This window comes from Haliaeetus albicilla, chromosome 4 (genome assembly GCF_947461875.1).
Source record: "Haliaeetus albicilla chromosome 4, bHalAlb1.1, whole genome shotgun sequence".
Classification (NCBI taxonomy): Eukaryota; Metazoa; Chordata; class Aves; order Accipitriformes; family Accipitridae; genus Haliaeetus; species Haliaeetus albicilla.
In genome coordinates this window covers 9,791,971-9,811,248 of record NC_091486.1, presented here as the reverse complement: position 1 = coordinate 9,811,248, position 19,278 = coordinate 9,791,971, and the positions used below count along the sequence as shown (strand labels likewise).

General features: G+C 36.9%; 1 protein-coding gene across 2 annotated transcripts in view; it reads right to left on the bottom strand.

Moving 5' to 3' along the window:
• Positions 1-19,278, bottom strand: part of DPP10 (dipeptidyl peptidase like 10) — a 560,343-nt gene that overhangs the window by 228,639 nt on the left and 312,426 nt on the right. For both annotated transcript variants that reach the window (XM_069780863.1, XM_069780864.1), the window contains exons 2-3: positions 10,434-10,548; positions 3,224-3,319 (exon numbers count right to left, since the gene is read on the bottom strand). In XM_069780863.1, coding sequence (XP_069636964.1) covers positions 3,224-3,319; positions 10,434-10,548 — 211 coding nt within the window. The remainder of the gene's footprint in view (positions 1-3,223; positions 3,320-10,433; positions 10,549-19,278) is intronic.

Below are 19,278 nucleotides of genomic sequence, written 5' to 3'. Positions count from 1 at the left end.
CTCCACCATGTCCTTTTAAATACAGTTGAAGTGATCAGGTTTATAATTGAAAAAGCTTAGTAAACAATTATTTTCAAGAAGAATACTAGCAATCATCCATATTTTCTTTCCTTCATAAATTCTTATCAAAAAAAGACAAAAATCCAAGTCAGGTTTAAAAAAATTTGAAGTAAAACAAAAAAAGAAGAAAAAAAGAAAAGGAGGGGGAAATCTGAAAGATACCTGCATAGGTACATCTTCAAATTACATTAAATGTGAATATATTTTGTTACTTTTAAAACTAGCTCAAATTTTCTTTGGCAAGAGCTGATTATCTCAGGTAAAGAACATTTCCTCTGCAGCTTTAAACATTTGCATAATTATTAACTTTGGTGGCAAGCACATAAAATTGTGGACTCAGTTTCAAGCAGAAAAGGAAATGGACTGTAAAAACTTCTGTATGTAGGAGCTTTTCTTTTTAAAGAGTAGACTAGAAATAACCACATAGGGATGATTTTTGTAGTGGAAGAACTTGCAAACAAGGAAGAAATAAGGAGAAATTCAGACATCAGTATGGAAAGCTTCATTAAGTGGCAGCAGTTAAATACTAGACCTTACCTAAGAACACAGTGATTCATCTAGCACTTGAAATCCTTAAATCAGACATTTTTCTACAAAACATGCTCTAGACCCTGCAGAAACTGCTTACAGCAGGAATCACTTTTTCAATCTCTATTCCCATCCCTTCCCAGGAGGTCAAGATGATAAAACTTTCAGATGGATACAAATTATTCTATCCCAAGAGGAGCAAAACTGGTAGTATGTAGCTACTTATTTTCTGCTAAAATCTTCCTGTGCAGAGTCCAGAAGCACTTACCCTTGCCAATATCCAAAGAAAGTGCCAAATGCTCACCTCCAGCTCCAGAGTAATGAATGCTGAATATTAAGTTCTATATTTCATTCTCCATGCATATAATGCCACCACTGCAATGTTACCATGCCAAAATGGAAAACATAATCTTATCCTAAGTCTTAAAAATAAAACAGAAGCAGGAAGCAGAAATGCTGCTTTGCAAGACTCCTACTCATTTTGTTTATTATCTAAGATACTGATTTCATTGACCATACTGGGAATTTTCAAAGAAAATGGATTTAAAAAACAAAAAACAAAAAAACCCACCACTATACATAATTTTTCTGTGTTTATCAGAAATACTAAACAATTAGTAAAATCCTTAATTATCGCCACTATTTCCTCAATTCCCATACACGCACATACTCTAATAAGAAAAAGTCCATTCTTTCCCTTTTTTGGTACTACTGGACTTCATTGCTTCTTTGGCAAATACACACAGGAAAACACCTAACTGCAAGCTTAGGAGTTCCTGTATTGGCTGAGAAAACCATCACTGCAGAAAGACTGGATATCAGTACAACTATACTGCTATTAAAACACAGGGCCTTTCTTTATTAAATAGTATTTGTAGTATTATTTTCAATGGATGGAAAAGTTCATAACTATACCATCTCATAGCTTTTAGATTGTTTACGACTTCCGGTTTTTTGCATGATATTAGTAAAATTATCTTCCATTGTATGAGTTTCTTAAGATGGACTTTGAAGACCACAAAAGAAACCTGTATCCAACCAAGTGTTTAGCACCAAATTCTACGTTTCTTTTTACCACATCTGGAAAACTCTTGAAAGAAGCTTTTATCTTATCACAGGTTGTAAAACAGAGTTAAAAATTACAATAAACTACATGTTTTATAGTATCAACAATATTTACCATAACTCAATCCATAAGAGTTGACAAAACTACTAACAATTAGGAGCAATATTTTTCAAGTAGGGTGGGGTTGAAGGCAGTTGCTTTGTGAATTTAACAGATAACAACAAATTCATCAAAAACTGCTTTAGGTTTTAATTAGCCAAACAGTCTTAACTGGAAAACAGGTTTCTCCCAAACACAAGAAACTGTTCCTCTTGGCAACAGCACTGTTCTGGCCTTACCCAGTACCAGAGTTTTTGTCATTGACTGCAGTCAGAAACCAGTCCAAAGAAGAAACTAAGAGCATCTCAGCAACTGTATGGTCATTGGAGTAGCTGGGGGAAGGGGAATGGCAGGAAACTAAATTGAACCTCCCCTCTCTTACCACTAAACTACTGGATAACAAATAACACCCCCCTCTTACCCCTAAACTACAGGATAACAATTAACTCAACACCAGAGCTGGTCCTGGAAAAAAAGACTGACCATACTTTTCTCCCTTTTAATCCTTTTTTTTGACACACACTTACCCTTGTTATGTTCATTTCATTCTTTAGAGTATATCATAAAGCAACAATTCAATTCAATCATATAGCTTCCTACAAATGAAAACCAGTTCTAGTTATTACTGAATGCCAAAGTTGATTAATGTAATTAAAACATTATTCCCCATGCAAAGTTATTCTGAATTTACATATGCAGTCACCAGAACTCCGAACTCCTACCTTCCATAGAGCACTCCTTAACAATACTCTATTTTGCACAAAGCCTATTGTTATTCCTTTGATTATAACACCTGGAGTAATACAAAGATCCAACTATAATGGCACAAAACAGATGGTCACTATTGTGTTACTTGTACACTGCTTGCAAACAGAAAGAATGTGAACAACCCATGTGATAAAGAGAAAAGGAGTTCAATGAGTTGAAAAAAGTTTGAATCTGTTTTCTTTTTTAGATTAAAACTGCATAATTCTTTGGGAATCTGCATACCATTTATAAATCATTTAATAAAGTAGAATATTAAATACAATTTGTAGACATCAGAAAATGACTAAGCTGTGCAAGTATATTGAAATATTTAAGAATCCATTCCAGACAGAGTTAGAACCAGTTCTCAAATCCCGAAGTTCAGATATTAATAGAACAATTTAATTTTCTGAATTGATTGTTTTGTGAATCCATAAACAAGATCCAGTTCTTAAAAACAATTCCTCACTGCTTCCAACTGAGTCAGTAGCATAAACAGAAAATCTTAGTGAGTTTCTACTAGATGGAGCTTTAAAATTAGAAAGCCAGTTCAAAAATTCATGAAACAGACATGATTCAGAACTACAAGGAAAACTGGGACACTGGCCAGTTTCAAGAGAGTTTGAAATTTTAACTGATTCTTTCTCAGTGCCTAGGTAGTGATATCATTCAATATCAAAATTATTACCTAGTTCCAAATTACATGAGAGATTATACACTTACCATTAATCCATTTGGCTTCTGGATTGTGAACTATGAACTCTTTTCTGAAGAGATCTTCCAAGGACAATCTGGTTTCTGATGAATTTGCGAGTTCATCTAAAATAAACATAACAAGATCATTTTAGATAGTTATTAAAAACAATATATTCAGTATAGCTTGCAAAACATTAGAATTACAGAACCAGAATACATAGTTCAAAGGTCCTGTCAAAATCAATAACAGTACCTTGCTCTTACTTTTTTTCACTACCAGAAAATGTTTCATTTTTCTTCAGTAAAGCTTCAGAAAACAAGGCACTGGTACCTTATGGACAGGCCAACTGAAGGATATAGTGTTTGACTATTTATTATACTGGGACCGTAGTGGCAAAGCTCCTTCCCACAGCCCTACGCCGTAAGAAAAGTCTGATTACGAACCAATACAATTGGAGCTTTTCCTTCCAGTGTGTCAGGCATCTACCTTCTTTACGAGAGGATCTTTTTGTTAGTCAGATTTTGTCCTTACAGATTGCTGATATTAAACAGCACCACTGATGACAGACCCACAGAAAAACAGTATTTAGAATCACAGCAGTCAAGGAGCAATCTTGTTATCTTGATGTCAACCCAATATGTTACCAGCACATTTTTAACAAAGAAATGTGCTTTGTAAAGGTCATATCCTGTAATACATTTCAGATGAAAATGCAACCCCTTCACAGTGAATAAAGTCAATCATAGTTTTGTTATTGGTCTTTATTCAGCCAAATTTCTCAATTAGAGGCCCAGCTGAAAGCTTACTGTAATCAACAACAATATGATATTTTTTTTTACTCTAAATGTCAGCACTGCCTGCTGCAGTCACTTCAGTTAGTATTAATAAAGTACATCCTTGCTGTATTGAAAAGAAACTCCTTTTTAACGCACATCATAAATTTACAATAGATTCAAGGCCATCACAGCTGCTCACTCCACGGCACTGCTGCATTTTGCACGTGCCTCCTTCCCAGGTCTCAGCAGGGCCCCGGTAAGCCCTTAGCATAATCAACTCTTCTTGCACTTGATGTCTTATAAGGCTAAGCATGCAGAGTTGTTCAAATCCGCTCTCATAAGACAAACGTTCTAATCCTTAAATAAGCTTTTTGCCCTCTTCCTACCTGCCAGGGATCAAAACGGCCTGTCCGGGGTTTTTTTTAGTCTCCAAGTCCAGCATGGGACACAATATTCCACTTGCAGCCTTACTAGAGCTTTACAGCAGAGTAACATTATCTCTCTTGATTTATACCTAATCCCTCTGTTTACACATCATGGGACATTGTTAGCTCTTGCTCCTGCCACACACTGAGTTTTTATCTTCAAAGTAAGCACATGTTGTTATATATGCTCTACTCAGCTCCTCAAATACACTGCCTGTCTTCAAAACACTACTTCTAACTTAACAGCATCAAATACTGGGCTCTTCATGTGCCCGTTTACCCCTTCCTCCATAACCTTGCTGATTACCTACCCTCAAACAAGCTGTTTTTCATCACCTGTTTTGATTCAACATACCCTGGTCCTGATGCTGTTTGTGATCCCAAAAGGATTCCCCTTCTAACCTTTCTTGAGTCTGTTTCTATTTATTGTGACCCCTTATATCCTGCCAGTTTGCTAAGTATCAATCGAGCTCACACAAGCTGTTATGTTGCCAAAAATTGTCTTACCCAAGGCAGTTTAGTTTTCACAGGTTGGGGGGGGGGCAGGGGTTTATTAACTCCTTTAATAAAAATCACTAAAACAATATATCAACTGTGTACAGAAAGGCTATTGGAGAAGAAAGGTACACCGCCTCTGTTCTCTGTCTTTTAATTCACATGCCTGCCAAGTAATCTCAATATAAATTGGATTTTAAAGTAACTTTTTAAATTGCTGTTAGCATTTCTAAACTGAAAATCTTGCTTGAAGCATCTTCAAGCAACTTTACTAGATATTCAAAAAGTAATTTTTTTTCTAATGCTAAGTCATTACCAAAATAGAGACTTGTTTGTAATCCTTGACACTAGCTTTCCACTCTGTCAATATCTCATATTGTATAAGAAAAATGTTGATTTGACATCAAAAGACTCTAAAATGGTAATTTAAGTTTCTAAAATGCCTAGTTTATATATAGCAAGATGAATAACACATCATGTGAACTCTCAAAACACTATATTGGGTTAATCTTTCTTGAGGACAAGCACAAATTAGTATGTACTTCAGGAAGTACTTGTTTTATTTTCAAGACTGCCTTTTTCCACTTCATGTTTATTACCACATTACCAAATAGCCTACTATCTCTTTTTCATTTCTATTTTGAATTTTATTGAATTATTCCTTGAAGGAATTGTATTTCCAATGTCCTCACACTATTCCCCATGGATTTCTATATTTCAGTCTGAAATTATATATATTATGTATAGAAAATGAACACAGATTACAAAATATACAAACAAAATCAAATGTTAAAAACTAAATGGCTACTTTTAAACTACACATCAAACTAACAACAGTTCAACAACTGGTATGTATTTATTGAAAATGACAAACCTGTTTGTGCTTGCTAAACTAGAAGACTGCAAAAGTAGAAATAAATAGCCTCATTACTTTTCACGAGTTTATAGAATATTATTTTTGCAGGTTAAAAGTAGTCTAAACACCTCATAAAAATTTACCTTCTAACTTAGCAAATAAAACTCATAATGATGTAGTGTAGTATTATTAACTCAAACTCCTTACTGACTTTTCTGTAGAAGAAAATACTTTAACACTAGAAATTAGGATGAAGGCTTGATGTTAAATGCTGCCTGAAAAGTGGAAAAAAACCACTAGTAAACTGTATGCAAGCTAACAGGTATATCAATAACTGGGAATTAGTATAGTTTGTATTATGTTTGCATGAAAAAGGAAAAACAACTTGCCAGAAAGTAGTCAGATATCAGAACTTGTTTGCCAATTTACAGTAGTTACAGGGAGCCTATGAGAGATGGTGTGGAGGGGTCAGTCCCAACCGTAATATTCTAAACAGAATATTTATCTATTGGACATAATCCAAATGGATCCTCTTCTGAGAGCTTGATTTTATTCAAAACAATTTCAAAAAAGCATTTTCTGTCAGTTTGGCTGACCTAAATGTTCCCTAAAGGAATTTTTTCTGCAAAGCTCTCTTTTTTGCATCAAGAGATAGCAAAGCAAACTCTGAGTTTGCTTTGAGTCTATGATTAGAGTTACATGCCACTTTGCTCAACAGCAATTACCATATATCAGCATGCATGGTTTTAATGGTAACATCAATATCTCAGTAATGGAGTCCCACATAAAGCAGTCAAGTCTGCCACACCTTCAGAAACTGTAAGTTAACATGAAGGTAGAACTACTGTCATTCCCAAAATGAAAAGCAGCCATAAGTGTTGTGGCAAAACACCTGTACAAAGGTGGCAACATCTGTACAACTCTTAGGCTGTTCTTAGGTGATTTTTCATATAAAAGCTTTCAGCTGCTAGTACTTCTAATTGAGCATTCCTCAGTTTTGAAATATAGATCAACAGTGGTTGATCAGATAGGTCTTCAGATAATTCCTACAATGTGGAACATACTATCATGACGCAAAGCACAAAAACATGCTGATTTAAAGGCAGGAGTGAGGCACTGATCCCAGAAAAATCTACCTATGAATATTTCAGTATGTGCAGGTATGTGATGAAACTTCAAAAACATGAAATAGAAAAGAAGCAGAACAAGAAAGACACCTGTGTTATGTTTATACTGACATACAAACCAAATTATGTCATCTCATAAACAGCTATTTCTTTCTCTGCAGTGGCCATTAATTCCCAATATAAAGAAAGCTATATATGTAAGATTATTCCCAGGGTATTTTCATCTTTTGTTCTCTCTTAAATACTTCTGCAGTAATCATCTCCAAATATTACGCAAAAATCACTAGATTCATAATTAAATTGCTCCAAAGGACAGACAGGCTCCTACTCTGAAACTCCGAAGTTTTTCCACAATCCGGTCCTACTTTAACAGGAGTAACCTCATTCTTTGGTATCTTCATGCACTTTCTTCATCATTGCACTTATCTAACTGTGAAGAAAACTAGCAGAGATACTTGCCTGCAAGCCTTCTACTCCCGGCTACAGAGCAGTGTAGCAATTTGTACTCAGTGGGCACAATAGGGTTTTTTTCCCCATGTACTCCTTAGTCCGCAGAGGTTCGCAGAGAGCTTGTGAGCTCCAGCAAGAGGTTACTGGACTAGGAGTCCATTCAGATTCTACCTCTAATGTCTTAGATTACTAAATGGTCTGGTCTTTCATTTTTCTATCTCTTTGTTGAGAACACTAATACATATATAGTTTCTGAGTATTAGCATAGATGAAAAGCAATATAAAAGGAAGCAAAGTATTACTGATATTGTTGGTACAATTTACAAAAACAACAATCATAATTGCAACACAGATATTTCATATTTTAACAGAACCCAAGATATTAGTAGGTCAAAATACATCTCTTATTTCAACACAGTTCCTGCTTAGCATTGTATATTCAAGTTATATTTCATGTAATAAAAAACAATAAAAATATGTCAAGAATTTTCATTTAGTGTTAATACCACTTGTATCTTTAAGCAGAAGCTAAAGCCTCTTTGAAGCCTTTTGCATGTAACTTACATAGAAGATTTTCTTTTAAAAGCGTGTTATCTCATACAGAAGCATTGATCCCTCTACTATTAAAGCCATGAAAACCGTTGCTCAAAGTTTGAGGGAAGTCAAATGACAACTGTTAAAGTGTACACAGACCTAAGACTTTCTTATATTGTGGACGAAGCAATGTATAAATAATTGTAGGCAAAAGAGATCATTTCTGTTAGATTTGTCTTTATCAGTAAATACACTTTTGCCTTCACAAAACTTTCAACAAAACAATCAGGCTTCTGAGCAACCACTAGCTGAAATTATTATCATCTCCATAAAAAGAAGCAGCATGATGTACAGTGTTTAGGGCAATTTATATGAAAACTAAAAAGCACCCTTCAGTACAGACAGAACTAAATAAGGAGAGAAGTCTCTGATGCTCAAAGTAGTGTTAGAAATGAAAAGCAGTGCACTCTGAACTCTCCCAAGGTAATGTAGGAAAAAATTCTCACTACTGCACAGAACATCGTAATTCAGCTCCATTATATTTTGTGAAAAGAATTTGCAAACCCAAGAATTCATAACAACAGATTTGTAGCACCTTAGAACTGAGCACCTCGCAATAGCCAGACCGGTGAGAGAATCTCCAAGTTTTTCCTCCCCTCAGATGCTAGACATCCCAAAGTGATCTTACATATCTTCAAGACCAGATAGATAACTTCAGCTACAGTGCTTAGTACCTGCCAGCAAAGCAGCAGAGCATCAAAATATTTTCTTCCAAAAACATATTAACTAATCATGAAAGTGAAGGGGGAACAACACTGATTAGGATCAAAATAGGGGAAGTAGCTATCCTACAATGGACCTCCAAAGTTTTCTTTGGTAAGCATTTCCAACCCGCAAGAAACCCCAGTTTTACACACCCAGATCATTTTGGGAAAAAGGTTTTTATTTATATCAAGCTCTGCAGTCTCTATGGGGTATCTTAGAGCATCTGAGCTGACAGAACTAGTTTTCACTCGCATGACTTGAACTGAAATGTAGGTCCCAGCTTACATCAAGTTTTCAAGCAAGCTCTCTGGATTTTGAAACAGCCTCAGAGATGTTGTAATTCACTCAGCTTTTTTAACATATTAAAAAAAACAACAACATTTCCCTAGGTTGCCTATTCTTTTTTCCACGAGTGCCTTCAAAGACTTCAATTTACATTTTTACATCATTAATAATTCTACATAGATATAGAGCCAGAACTGATGTTTATTATTGTGAGTTCCAGCATAACACTTTTGAGATTTTACAAGCCTTAAAAAGAGAGTTACCTCTCCTTGAAAAGAAAAACAGTCTTCTGTCTTAAACTGTACCAGGATACACCACCATTTGCCCTCAACGTCTGTTTTTATTAGTCCCTGAAGAAACTCCTATACACTGATACAACAGCAGCACAACTTTGCTTTTATTTTTCTCAAAATGCTCTAAGTGGAAATAAGCAAACAGTCATTTCTTTATCATTCCTTGGACAGCCCCATGTGTATGCAGTAGATATTTATACAAAACAGAGGAAGCAGAATAGTCTGCAGTATTCCTACATACTTGCTCTCCAGCTGTCTTGTTCCCTCTGACAAGCAAAGCTTTTTGATCCTTTTCCATTCAGGCTCACCATCTTCCTTTCAGGCAGCAGCAGTCTACTACTGTTCTTGGTCATGCACAGACCCACCCAGCTTCCCTTGATAATTTCATCCAGTGGCCAAATTGTCTGGAACTATTATTTAACTAAAAAGCACTTCATTAATGTTTTGGTTTACACAAACTGGCCACTTACAGGGCAGAACATCTGCAGACCAATATTTACTATGTAGGCATGCCATCCAAATCAGGTACTTTACATTATAACTTCAAAACCGACAAAAATAATTCAAATATATTTTTTCTTTAAAAGTTGTACAGTGTTTCCTTCTCTTAGGTTCCTAGACATGACTAAATGGTTGCTACCCCAGCAGTAAAAAGAAAATCTTTAGAAAAATAACTCAGATCAAATTAGGAAAAAAAAATTAAGCATAATTATTTTATATGATCAATTACTTTTCTTGTCTTCTACTTGCCCTTCCCCCCCCCCTTTTTCTTGCAAATGAACCATTAAGTAATTTCCCCTCTCTTTGTTTTTGAGAGAGATAAAAGGGAAGAAGCTTATGCATGTACATATGAAAGATGCATGCTTCTGGTTCAGCGAGAAGTTTCATTCTCAGTATTAGTTTTCCTTGACATACAGCTTTCTCTTAGCTCATCTGTGAATCTAAAATTACACCAAGACACAAGTGACAAAATCTTAAAGTCAGCTCACACCTGCTGAGGCTAATGAGGATTGCTTGTAGCCATCTCAAGGCTGACACAATCCTAAGGACCTACTGCCAAAGCCAAATGCTTCCGCTCCACAAGGCCTCCGGTAACTCCTGAGTCCCTACAGGCACCACATTTATAGTAGCCAGAAGTTAAAAATGCTTACTTTAACATTTATATGTAATTTTAATAACTGCATTATAAATCATACACCTTCAGTAAGATAAAATAAAGAAGTAGGTTACCTGGGGTTAAAAGAATGACAGACATAGTGATGAGTGAACAAACAACTAGAATCACCAGCAGCGCAATAGCAATTCCCTTCCAGTTCCTCTGCGGAGGGCTGTTACTTCCAAGTTCCTACAGGAATGGAAAAAAATAAAATAAAAGGAAAAGACCATGTTTCATAATCATATATTTCTAGAACTATTAGTGATAGGAAAATTGCTCTGTGCATACTCATAATCACAGTATGGGAGGTGATCATGATCCCTCCCCTCTCAATAGTACACACAGTCATCCAAAGGTGTGTTAATTCTTATGCTTTTTTAATAGAGCTCTCCTTTTTTTTTTTAAATATATATGTAATTTTATACCCCTAAGAGACAATCAAATGAGCTTATACAAGCTGTCCAAAATACGACCGGTGTTAAAATGTGCTGAGCATAAACTTCAGGACAATATCAACTAGCAGTTTATAAGATAATTACAGAAATGAAATGTAGCAATTTACTGTAATTCCACCTAACGTGGTTTGGACGATAAAGGTTTAAATACACATCTTTTTTAATGTACACTATTAAACTTATTTGTAATAGAAAACATTTACAAAACTGCCTGAGGCTCCAAGTATTCCATCCGAAGCCGCACAGCTCTTCTTTTCTACACAGTAGTTCAACTGTAAACTGCTCCCCTATTACTCATAAAAAACAAACAGTAGCTTATAACAAATGTTAAACGAATGCTTCTGTAACTACTAGTACACTTAAACCTGCATTCTCTGTGGTTACATGTTTAACTCCTATTAACTCCAGCCAGACGCCATTGAGGTTTGTCAATAGTAGCAATGCATTGCCTGCGTTCATGGTACAGTTTGACCCAAGCAACACGTAAACATCTAACAACAGAATGACAAAAACAGTATGACAATTGTTTCATACAATCCTAACTTTCTCTCACAGAAAGCATTATTTTTTCTATCTATAGCTGGCAAGCATAAATGTTTCCCTGCCACAATTACCCATGCCTTTACTACCTCAGAATTAAATTGCTGTGGCAAGACTCTCTGTGAAAAGAAACCTGGGAGGGACTTCTCAGATGATGCCACTTCAGCCTGCTCACAAAGCGGAGTTACGTTACACAAGCGCTTCATGGTCTGCACAAGCTTTCACTAAGCTCCAACTAAATACCGGGTGGGGTAAAAAAATGTGGGCTTTAGCCCACACTTGCCCTTGAAGACACCACATAAAAACCTCTCTCCCCCTCCCAGGACCTGCTGCCATAATGTGCCTCAGCAAAGCCCTGCAAGGCCACCTCTCCACTGAATACAGAGGGAGTGACTGCCACAAAAGATGAGAGATTACTTGGAGAGTCTCCTATTTGATTTGCAATCCTGTGTTTGTTAATCTTTCAAGTATATAGCAAGGATATTCTTCTATCCCTCCCCTTTCTGCCAGACCAAAGGGCAGAGGGATGGGAGCAATACTGCCACCTCAGCCATCTTGTTCTATGGGGAGGACTAAGGCACAGGAAAGCACCTTCTGCTATGTTTTATAAGCTTCCCAAGGCATATTAATATTTTTTCACATACAGATTATTTCATTTTGGGTTTTCTGAATTATAAATGAGTGAGAAATGGAGATGTTTTAACAATAGAAAATGATACTGTTCTTGTGCTTTCTCAGCTCAACATCATACACCACCCAGAACAGTATCTCTAACAGTGTCTTTAATTTTTTTTTTTTTTTTTTTAACACCTCACTTGTTCATTACCACCTGTAAAAGACAGTTTCTCTCCAGGAAATGTGAGGGGAATTCCCCTACGCACTCTCTAAGCAATCCCACAGGGGAAGTCCCACAGCCTGCCACAGCTCCCAGCAAGGAGCCCCCTGCCGCCCCAACATGGCTGCTGCCCGCTGGACCCTATCCTCCTGCCTGGCCTGGTCCCAGCTGACCTTGCTCATTTTAGAGATTTTTAGCCCCACCAAAGGGGAAAAGTAGCCAGTCTGTCTACTCAGTTTAAACCCTAGGCCACAGCTGGTCTTCACAGGACCAGCTCCCTCACCTGCCAGGTGTTAGCCTTCCCCTCCCCACAGCTGAAGCCAGCTCGGGCCTAGTGGTCAATGGCCACCAGCCAGCCTGGGCTGCTCTCCATCCTTCCCTCCCGGTGGCTGTAAGAGTAATTGTACTTTCTTATTATTACACAAATCTCCCCTTTGGTGTTGATACTGACTGAATGGCAGGTAATGGATGATGTTCAATTATAGCACATAGAAGGAAATTATTGAGGACAGTTGCAGCACAGCATTAGCGGGCAGCCCCTCTCAGACTGAACTCTGTGCAGCTTTCCTGGGGAATCACCATGCAGGAGAAGTCCGATTACCATAACCAACAATGCATCTTTGAAGCCCATAATTTTTTTACTAAAGTTTAGGACTCCTGTCTTCCACAGGCAGAGGGAAAAAAATGGTGTAAGCAGGATCTCCTGGCACCTGCCTCCTTTCCCTATCCCATTGCCCCTGTTCCCCAACCCCTTGCAAACCTACCTGCTCCCCTCATTTTCTCCAGCTCCTTCTGATTCACTCCCACCTCATTAAATACTGATTACCACAGCAACTTCCTGACGAGCCTTAAAGATGGCTGGTCTACAAGGCCTGCATGATGGCTTCACAAGCCCCTTTGGTGATCCCTAGGATATGAGGATTGCATGGTTCAATCCCTCCTGGACAGCCTTGGCCGCACTGACATCGCAAGGATCCCCAGCCTTTTCACAGAAATACAAAACTTCTATCTCCTGCATGTAAACTCAGATCCAAACTATCTTTTCCCTTAAGTAAGAATTATTTAAATATTAATAGCACAGTCTATCGAAACATAACATGTTATTCTAAACATAACAGTATAAACTTTATCCATATGACACTTAACAGAATCCAATTGTAACAGAAGAACTAGCAGCTCATACAAGCAAGTGGTGGTGAGAAAACAGTAGTTACCCTCAGAGAATTGTGAAACCCTATTCCAAAGGACTGACTTAAAACAACAGAATCTGGACAACTTCATGAATGTACCGCAGCCTACAAAAAAATGTACCAAGTCCTCATTATTCAGAAGGTTCTTCTCTGCAGCGATGAATATTCAGTTTCTAAAAATAAAGCTCCATTTTAAATACTTCTGCAAATTTTTGCAAGGAGAATATCAAACGGGTAAATCTAGTACTGAGGATACAAAGCTTACTGGTACCCACAGCGAGAAAGAAGGGGGCTTCCAGCTAGCTGCAAATCTTGGAGACTGGCATAGAAAGAAGGACTTATCTCTGACTAAGAATGAAGTACTTGATTTTAATATTTTGATAAAATTTATGAGTTGTTCCAAATCATTAGAAGTTATTAAAAGGTCATGATGATGTTTCAATACTGAGTGACAACATTCTCATAAGACATTTGTGAAGTTAATGTACACTAACAAAAAAGATTTGATGAAATATTAGAAAAATTACTATAATAAGGTGAATTCATAGTACAACCAGTATCAAGGACATCCAATCAACTTCCTTGATGTTAATCAGTGCAACTCTTGGATTATACCCTGCAAAGTTTTAAAATAGAGTAAGCTGCTGTTCTTCAACAATAATGTATTTTTAGCCTTGCACTGCTTTTCAAAATGGTCATAAGCAAAAGGCAATTAAATAGATTTTTAGACCATGTATCATCAGCAAGACAGAAGCTGTCATTTTTGAGTATGACAAGAAGATAGAGGCATTCAAGAGGACACATCGTGAAGAGCCTTACAATGAGAAGCTTTTGTTATCATACAGTTTCCCCATAACTAACTGCTAACTGGCACATAACAACAATGAACACGCAGATAGAGATTTAAGGATCTAATCTTTTAAATAGGCTGTTCTATTAATGTGGTTTGAAAAAATACCAACTTTTGAATATGGTGTTTTATATATAATACTATCTCTAATATTATTATAGATTTTACAATCTAACTCTAATGAATCAGAAAATGGCTGCTCAAAGCATAATACAACTGCAAGTTTTCTCATTATTTAAAGTAGTTTTTTCACAAACCATTTAATTCCATTGTTGCCAAAACAATCCTTAAGTAATATACATATTTCTGAATGCAATTTGTGATTGAGTAATACCTTACTAAAACACAGCTACAGAGAGAAAAATCCATTATACTGCATACACAGAAAACTGTACACCAATGTTACAGAACCTAATGCTTTTGGCCTATTCCTGCCAAATGCTAAAGACCACATTTTACCATGAGCTTTTAATCACTACCATCAGTGAACTCAACCTATGCAACCAAAGGGAGGTTCTAGCCTAAAAGCCTGAACTTTCTGCTCTGTGATTATCTCGATTTAATCTCTGTTGAAAAGACCCCTAAAAGAAAAGGTGTAGCTTGCTGTCAGACTGATTTTAAAAAACAGGTTTTATATGGCATTACAGAGGTTGCAAATAGTGTAATTAAGCAATCACACCAAAATTTTGCAATAGTAACCAAAAGAAAGGCTAAACCAAAAATCTGCAGAGACTGGACATGAGAGGGATGACGGGTTGAGGCTGTCAAAGGAGAGCATGAATCATTTCAACCCTTCAGCATCCCTGCATGCTAAATCCCACTTCCCACTGCAAAAGAAAGATATTTCAGAGAGAAATGCTGAAGAACTATATCCAGCAAATACAAAAAGCAAATATAAATCAAATATGCTGAAGCATTTTTCTCTTGCCTTTTCTAGGCTGATTTCTAAATATATACTCCCTCTCCAAACACAATTTACTGGCTGATGATGAACTGATTCACTACAAGCATGAAAATCTTTTAAGCACTAGCAGGACATGGCTTTGAATTTCACAATCTATGGCACATAACCTCATCCAGGAGTTCTGAAGAGTTCTTCTCTATTTTTGAACAAAATAACAGAGTCTGACGTGGATATTTCATCTAGAAAATAAAAAAACTACAAAATTACCTCCATAAGGGCTGTGTTACACCTGAATGTAGCAAGAAGATATAACCCAAGTTCCTATTACAATAGAAATAACAACATGAAACTAATTTCCATTAAATTTTTTTCATACAGAAATATTTTTTATCCCTTGACACAGAAATGCAAGTGCTTATAATTTAACAGTGCTGTTTCCTTTTAAGTAGTATTGGGGATATCTATTTGGAAAAAAGAATCACTTGAAATTAATAGATGTAGTACCTTAAAAAAAAAAGGCAAAAAACCCTCTAATATTTCCGTACTTTTAGCTGAATAAACTTACAATCTTTCTTGTAAGCAACATAACCAGAAAAAAAAAAAATCACAGCTTCCTAAAGCTTATCGAGTTGCACAGTTTTATTGTTAATCAATGAGGATAAAAAGCCTTTAAGACATAATTTTTCTAGCAAGCATGTACAACTAAGGAGACAACAAAAGGTCAGAAAATATTGCCGTAACATGCTGCATTAATAAGTCAGCTTTTTGAATTATCATAATAGCATTTTCCTGATTTCTTGGAAGACTATTTATGTAAACCACCATACAATTTCTACCGTGGAAGTAATGACAGAAGCAGTAGGAGACTGCCTGGTGCAAGGGGCCACACTGGCTAAAGCCTGGGGACTAAAGAGTGCCTCTGCCAGGCTTCTCCAGAAGAGGCAGGTTAGTTAAAATGCAGCATCCCCTTTAGGAGAAGAAATGAAAAACAAACTTTTAGAGACAAGCTAACCCTGAGAGCTGGCGTTTAACTACATTGCTTTTTCTCATAGAACTACCTGTCCATGCCACAATCGACCTAGCTGATAAATGGTGCCATGAGCCAAATATAGAAAATATGCATTTATCTATAAAAATTAAGAAAAAGAATTCCACCAGTTTTAACTATTTCTGCTGCGTACAGCTGGGTACGGCTCAAAGGAAAGCGGAGATTCTGCCATTATTTCTGAAGTTGGGAGTGAACTTCACCAGGCTGACATACTCAGTGGTACAAGTGTGCAGATGCACGCTGGTGTTTACCAGTAGACTGTGGGTATTTGAAACAGAAAACCCATCAGCACTGAGCTGCAGCAGTGTCTGGTAGTTCCTGATTTTGTGTTGAGGCACTAACAGCAGATGAAGAATCTTAGAGAAGCCATAGGCTGTCACAGTTTCTGCCAGCATAGCATCTTCTGAAGCCTTAAGTGAATCATCTTCTTTCGTCTTTTTTTTTTTTTTTAAACTGTTCCTGTACTGTCACTGGGAAGAATCTAAGAAGAATCTAAGAAGAATCACAGCCTTCCCTTATTTTGGCAAGAATTTCAGGGGCAAAGTGCATTTAGAGTAGGAAAAGCAAATGTAATTTGCTTTGCAGTACAAATGAGAATGAGTCTCACCCTGTAGCTTAGATGTTATCAAGACAATATCACTTAATGACTCCTCCAGCATCTACTTCATTAAACTCCACCATTTGCATTCCCCAAACATGAAGAAAAGGTGATAAGCGTAAAAAGACAGTTTCATGTTGCATCTCAGGTGTTCTAAAAGACAGACCGAGGATACTTATAATAAAGACTGCAGTCTTTCCAGAATTATTTATATAGCTGGTCCTGCAACTGATATTAAATACTACCTGCCTTGATTTTGCAGTGTACTATTTGCAGCAAAATTACCACAGCAAGCATTTAGAATTTGTGATGAAATGATTGCATCCAATCCTTTCCAGCTGTTTTTGAGTAATCCCATGGCCTAGATGGCAAGAGACACTAAAAGACAGATCCACAAAGTGGCACAGGATAGTTATAATCCATTTGCATAAGTACCTATCATTTTCATTCCTCATGCTCCCTTTACAACTCGCCGCATTATAAGATCCTATTGCTCCAGTTCTTGTCTGAATGATTATGGTCATACAATTACTTTCCCTGGTCAATATCTTTATTCATCAAAATGTTGGCGCTTCTTTTCAGAGTCATTGTAAAATGCCACTTTCACAGGAATACATGACTCCCCGTCAGCTCTGTGGATAACGGGCATTTTAAAAAGAGAGCAGCTTGTTAGCAATTACCCTTCTTAGAACAGGTGCGGGATTTGGATATGGGAACAATCTGTCTTCATATTTTTATTTCTCTGGGCTGCGCTGGTAAAAGAAACCCCTCCTTTTGCAGAGCCAAACTAAAAAAATAAAAACAGCCCAATCCAAAACAAATAAAACAAAACAAAACACACCCTTGTCTCAGTAAAAACAAACTAAAAGAATAAATGTGCACATGTAAGTCATTCTGACAAGTGTTAATCATCCACACTGGTTATGTATTTTCTTAACCTTGCAAAACATTTTGTGCTTTTTTTCAGCCTTTGATCATTTTTGTTCTAAGCAGACAGATTTTGTTCCTGGACATGCAAGTGCCCATTCACAAACTGAATTTTGGTAATTTTTGGTATTTTGGAACAGCTTTGTCAACACCCTTAGTTCTGAGTACTCACAAAAAAGATCAGCAACAGTTATAGAATCTACTTAATGTACTATGGCTAGCATTAAGAATGCATTTCACATCTTCCAACTCATTTTGCAGTGTACCTTGTAACATTTACTCAAACACAATGAGCTAGCTATTACACTAGACAAACAAGTAAAAGCCTAACTTCTAAAGCATTCTACTGAAATCCCTGTTCAAGGTCTAATCACAGTAGATGAGTTTAAAATTTTGGTCATTACTTATACCTGCAATAAATACAAAAGCAGGGAGAAAATGGGGTCAGCACAACTGATCAAAACAGCATGGCACATGCACAAGTCAGAATTTGTGGCCATCCACTTCTTTTTTATGAACACAACAGTATTCACATTTGCAGCCTAGAAAAGCAAGGGGAAAAAAGCAAACTATCATGGTGCACAATATTAAAAAAAAATATGTAAAATGCAGGTCATGGAAAATACTGCCGTAAGGACTGTAGAGTAGCTGGGGCAGAGGGAGACTTGGATAAAATAACAATGGATGACAAAACTGGTTTATATTTGAAATAAAAACCAGTCATGAAGTAGAGACAAGCTACAGCAGGTGAGGGAATTCCTTTGGCTTTTGGGAGCCGAGTGGAATGTAACACACTTCCATGAAGAGGTGTAATGCCACATAGAGTTATTACAGCATCAGAGGCAACTTCATTGAGACTCAGTATTTCTAAGTTGTTATCCCTTTTTATCCTGTGCCCGCAGTCTTTTACAGTTTATTTCTAACAAAGTTTCAGAAGTAAAAACACTGTACTCTTTTTCTAGTCCAGCAGAAATACCTGCAGAATTAAGGAGAATAACGATGTTCTAGCAAGATGTAAGTATCTTGAGTCTCAAAAGTACTTAGGCACATGAAAGCTACAGATAGCCACCTACAGGGATTTTTGCAATTTCCTAAGTAGAACAGCTACTGAACAGCTGCTTTATTAAACAGGTCTATTTGCAACACTCATGCAACCTCCCCTGCAAATCTCACCTCCAGACGGTTGTCAGGAGGAGTCACACACCCTTTTGGGGGACTGAGGCTCACTGCTAGCGCTGGTGTGACTCCAACTTATGTTCCCCAGTGTCCCCACCGGACCAAAGCTCCATTATTCACGCTGTGCTACATCTTCTCTTCCTCACACAAATCTCATCTTGAAGCTAATGAGATTTTTGTCTGAATATGAAAAGCTATCTCTGTATCTTGAAGACTGCCTGCAAGATTACATGGAAATAAAGCAAGGGACTCATTTCCAGTGAGCCCATGCGTCATTAGTATGTAGAGGAAATCAACAATTCATTTGCCATAATTAAAGAAAATTCTTAATGTATTTTACTAAAGCAAGTAATGCCAAGGGCAGAAAAAGATGGCAAAGCAGCAGGCACAAACATG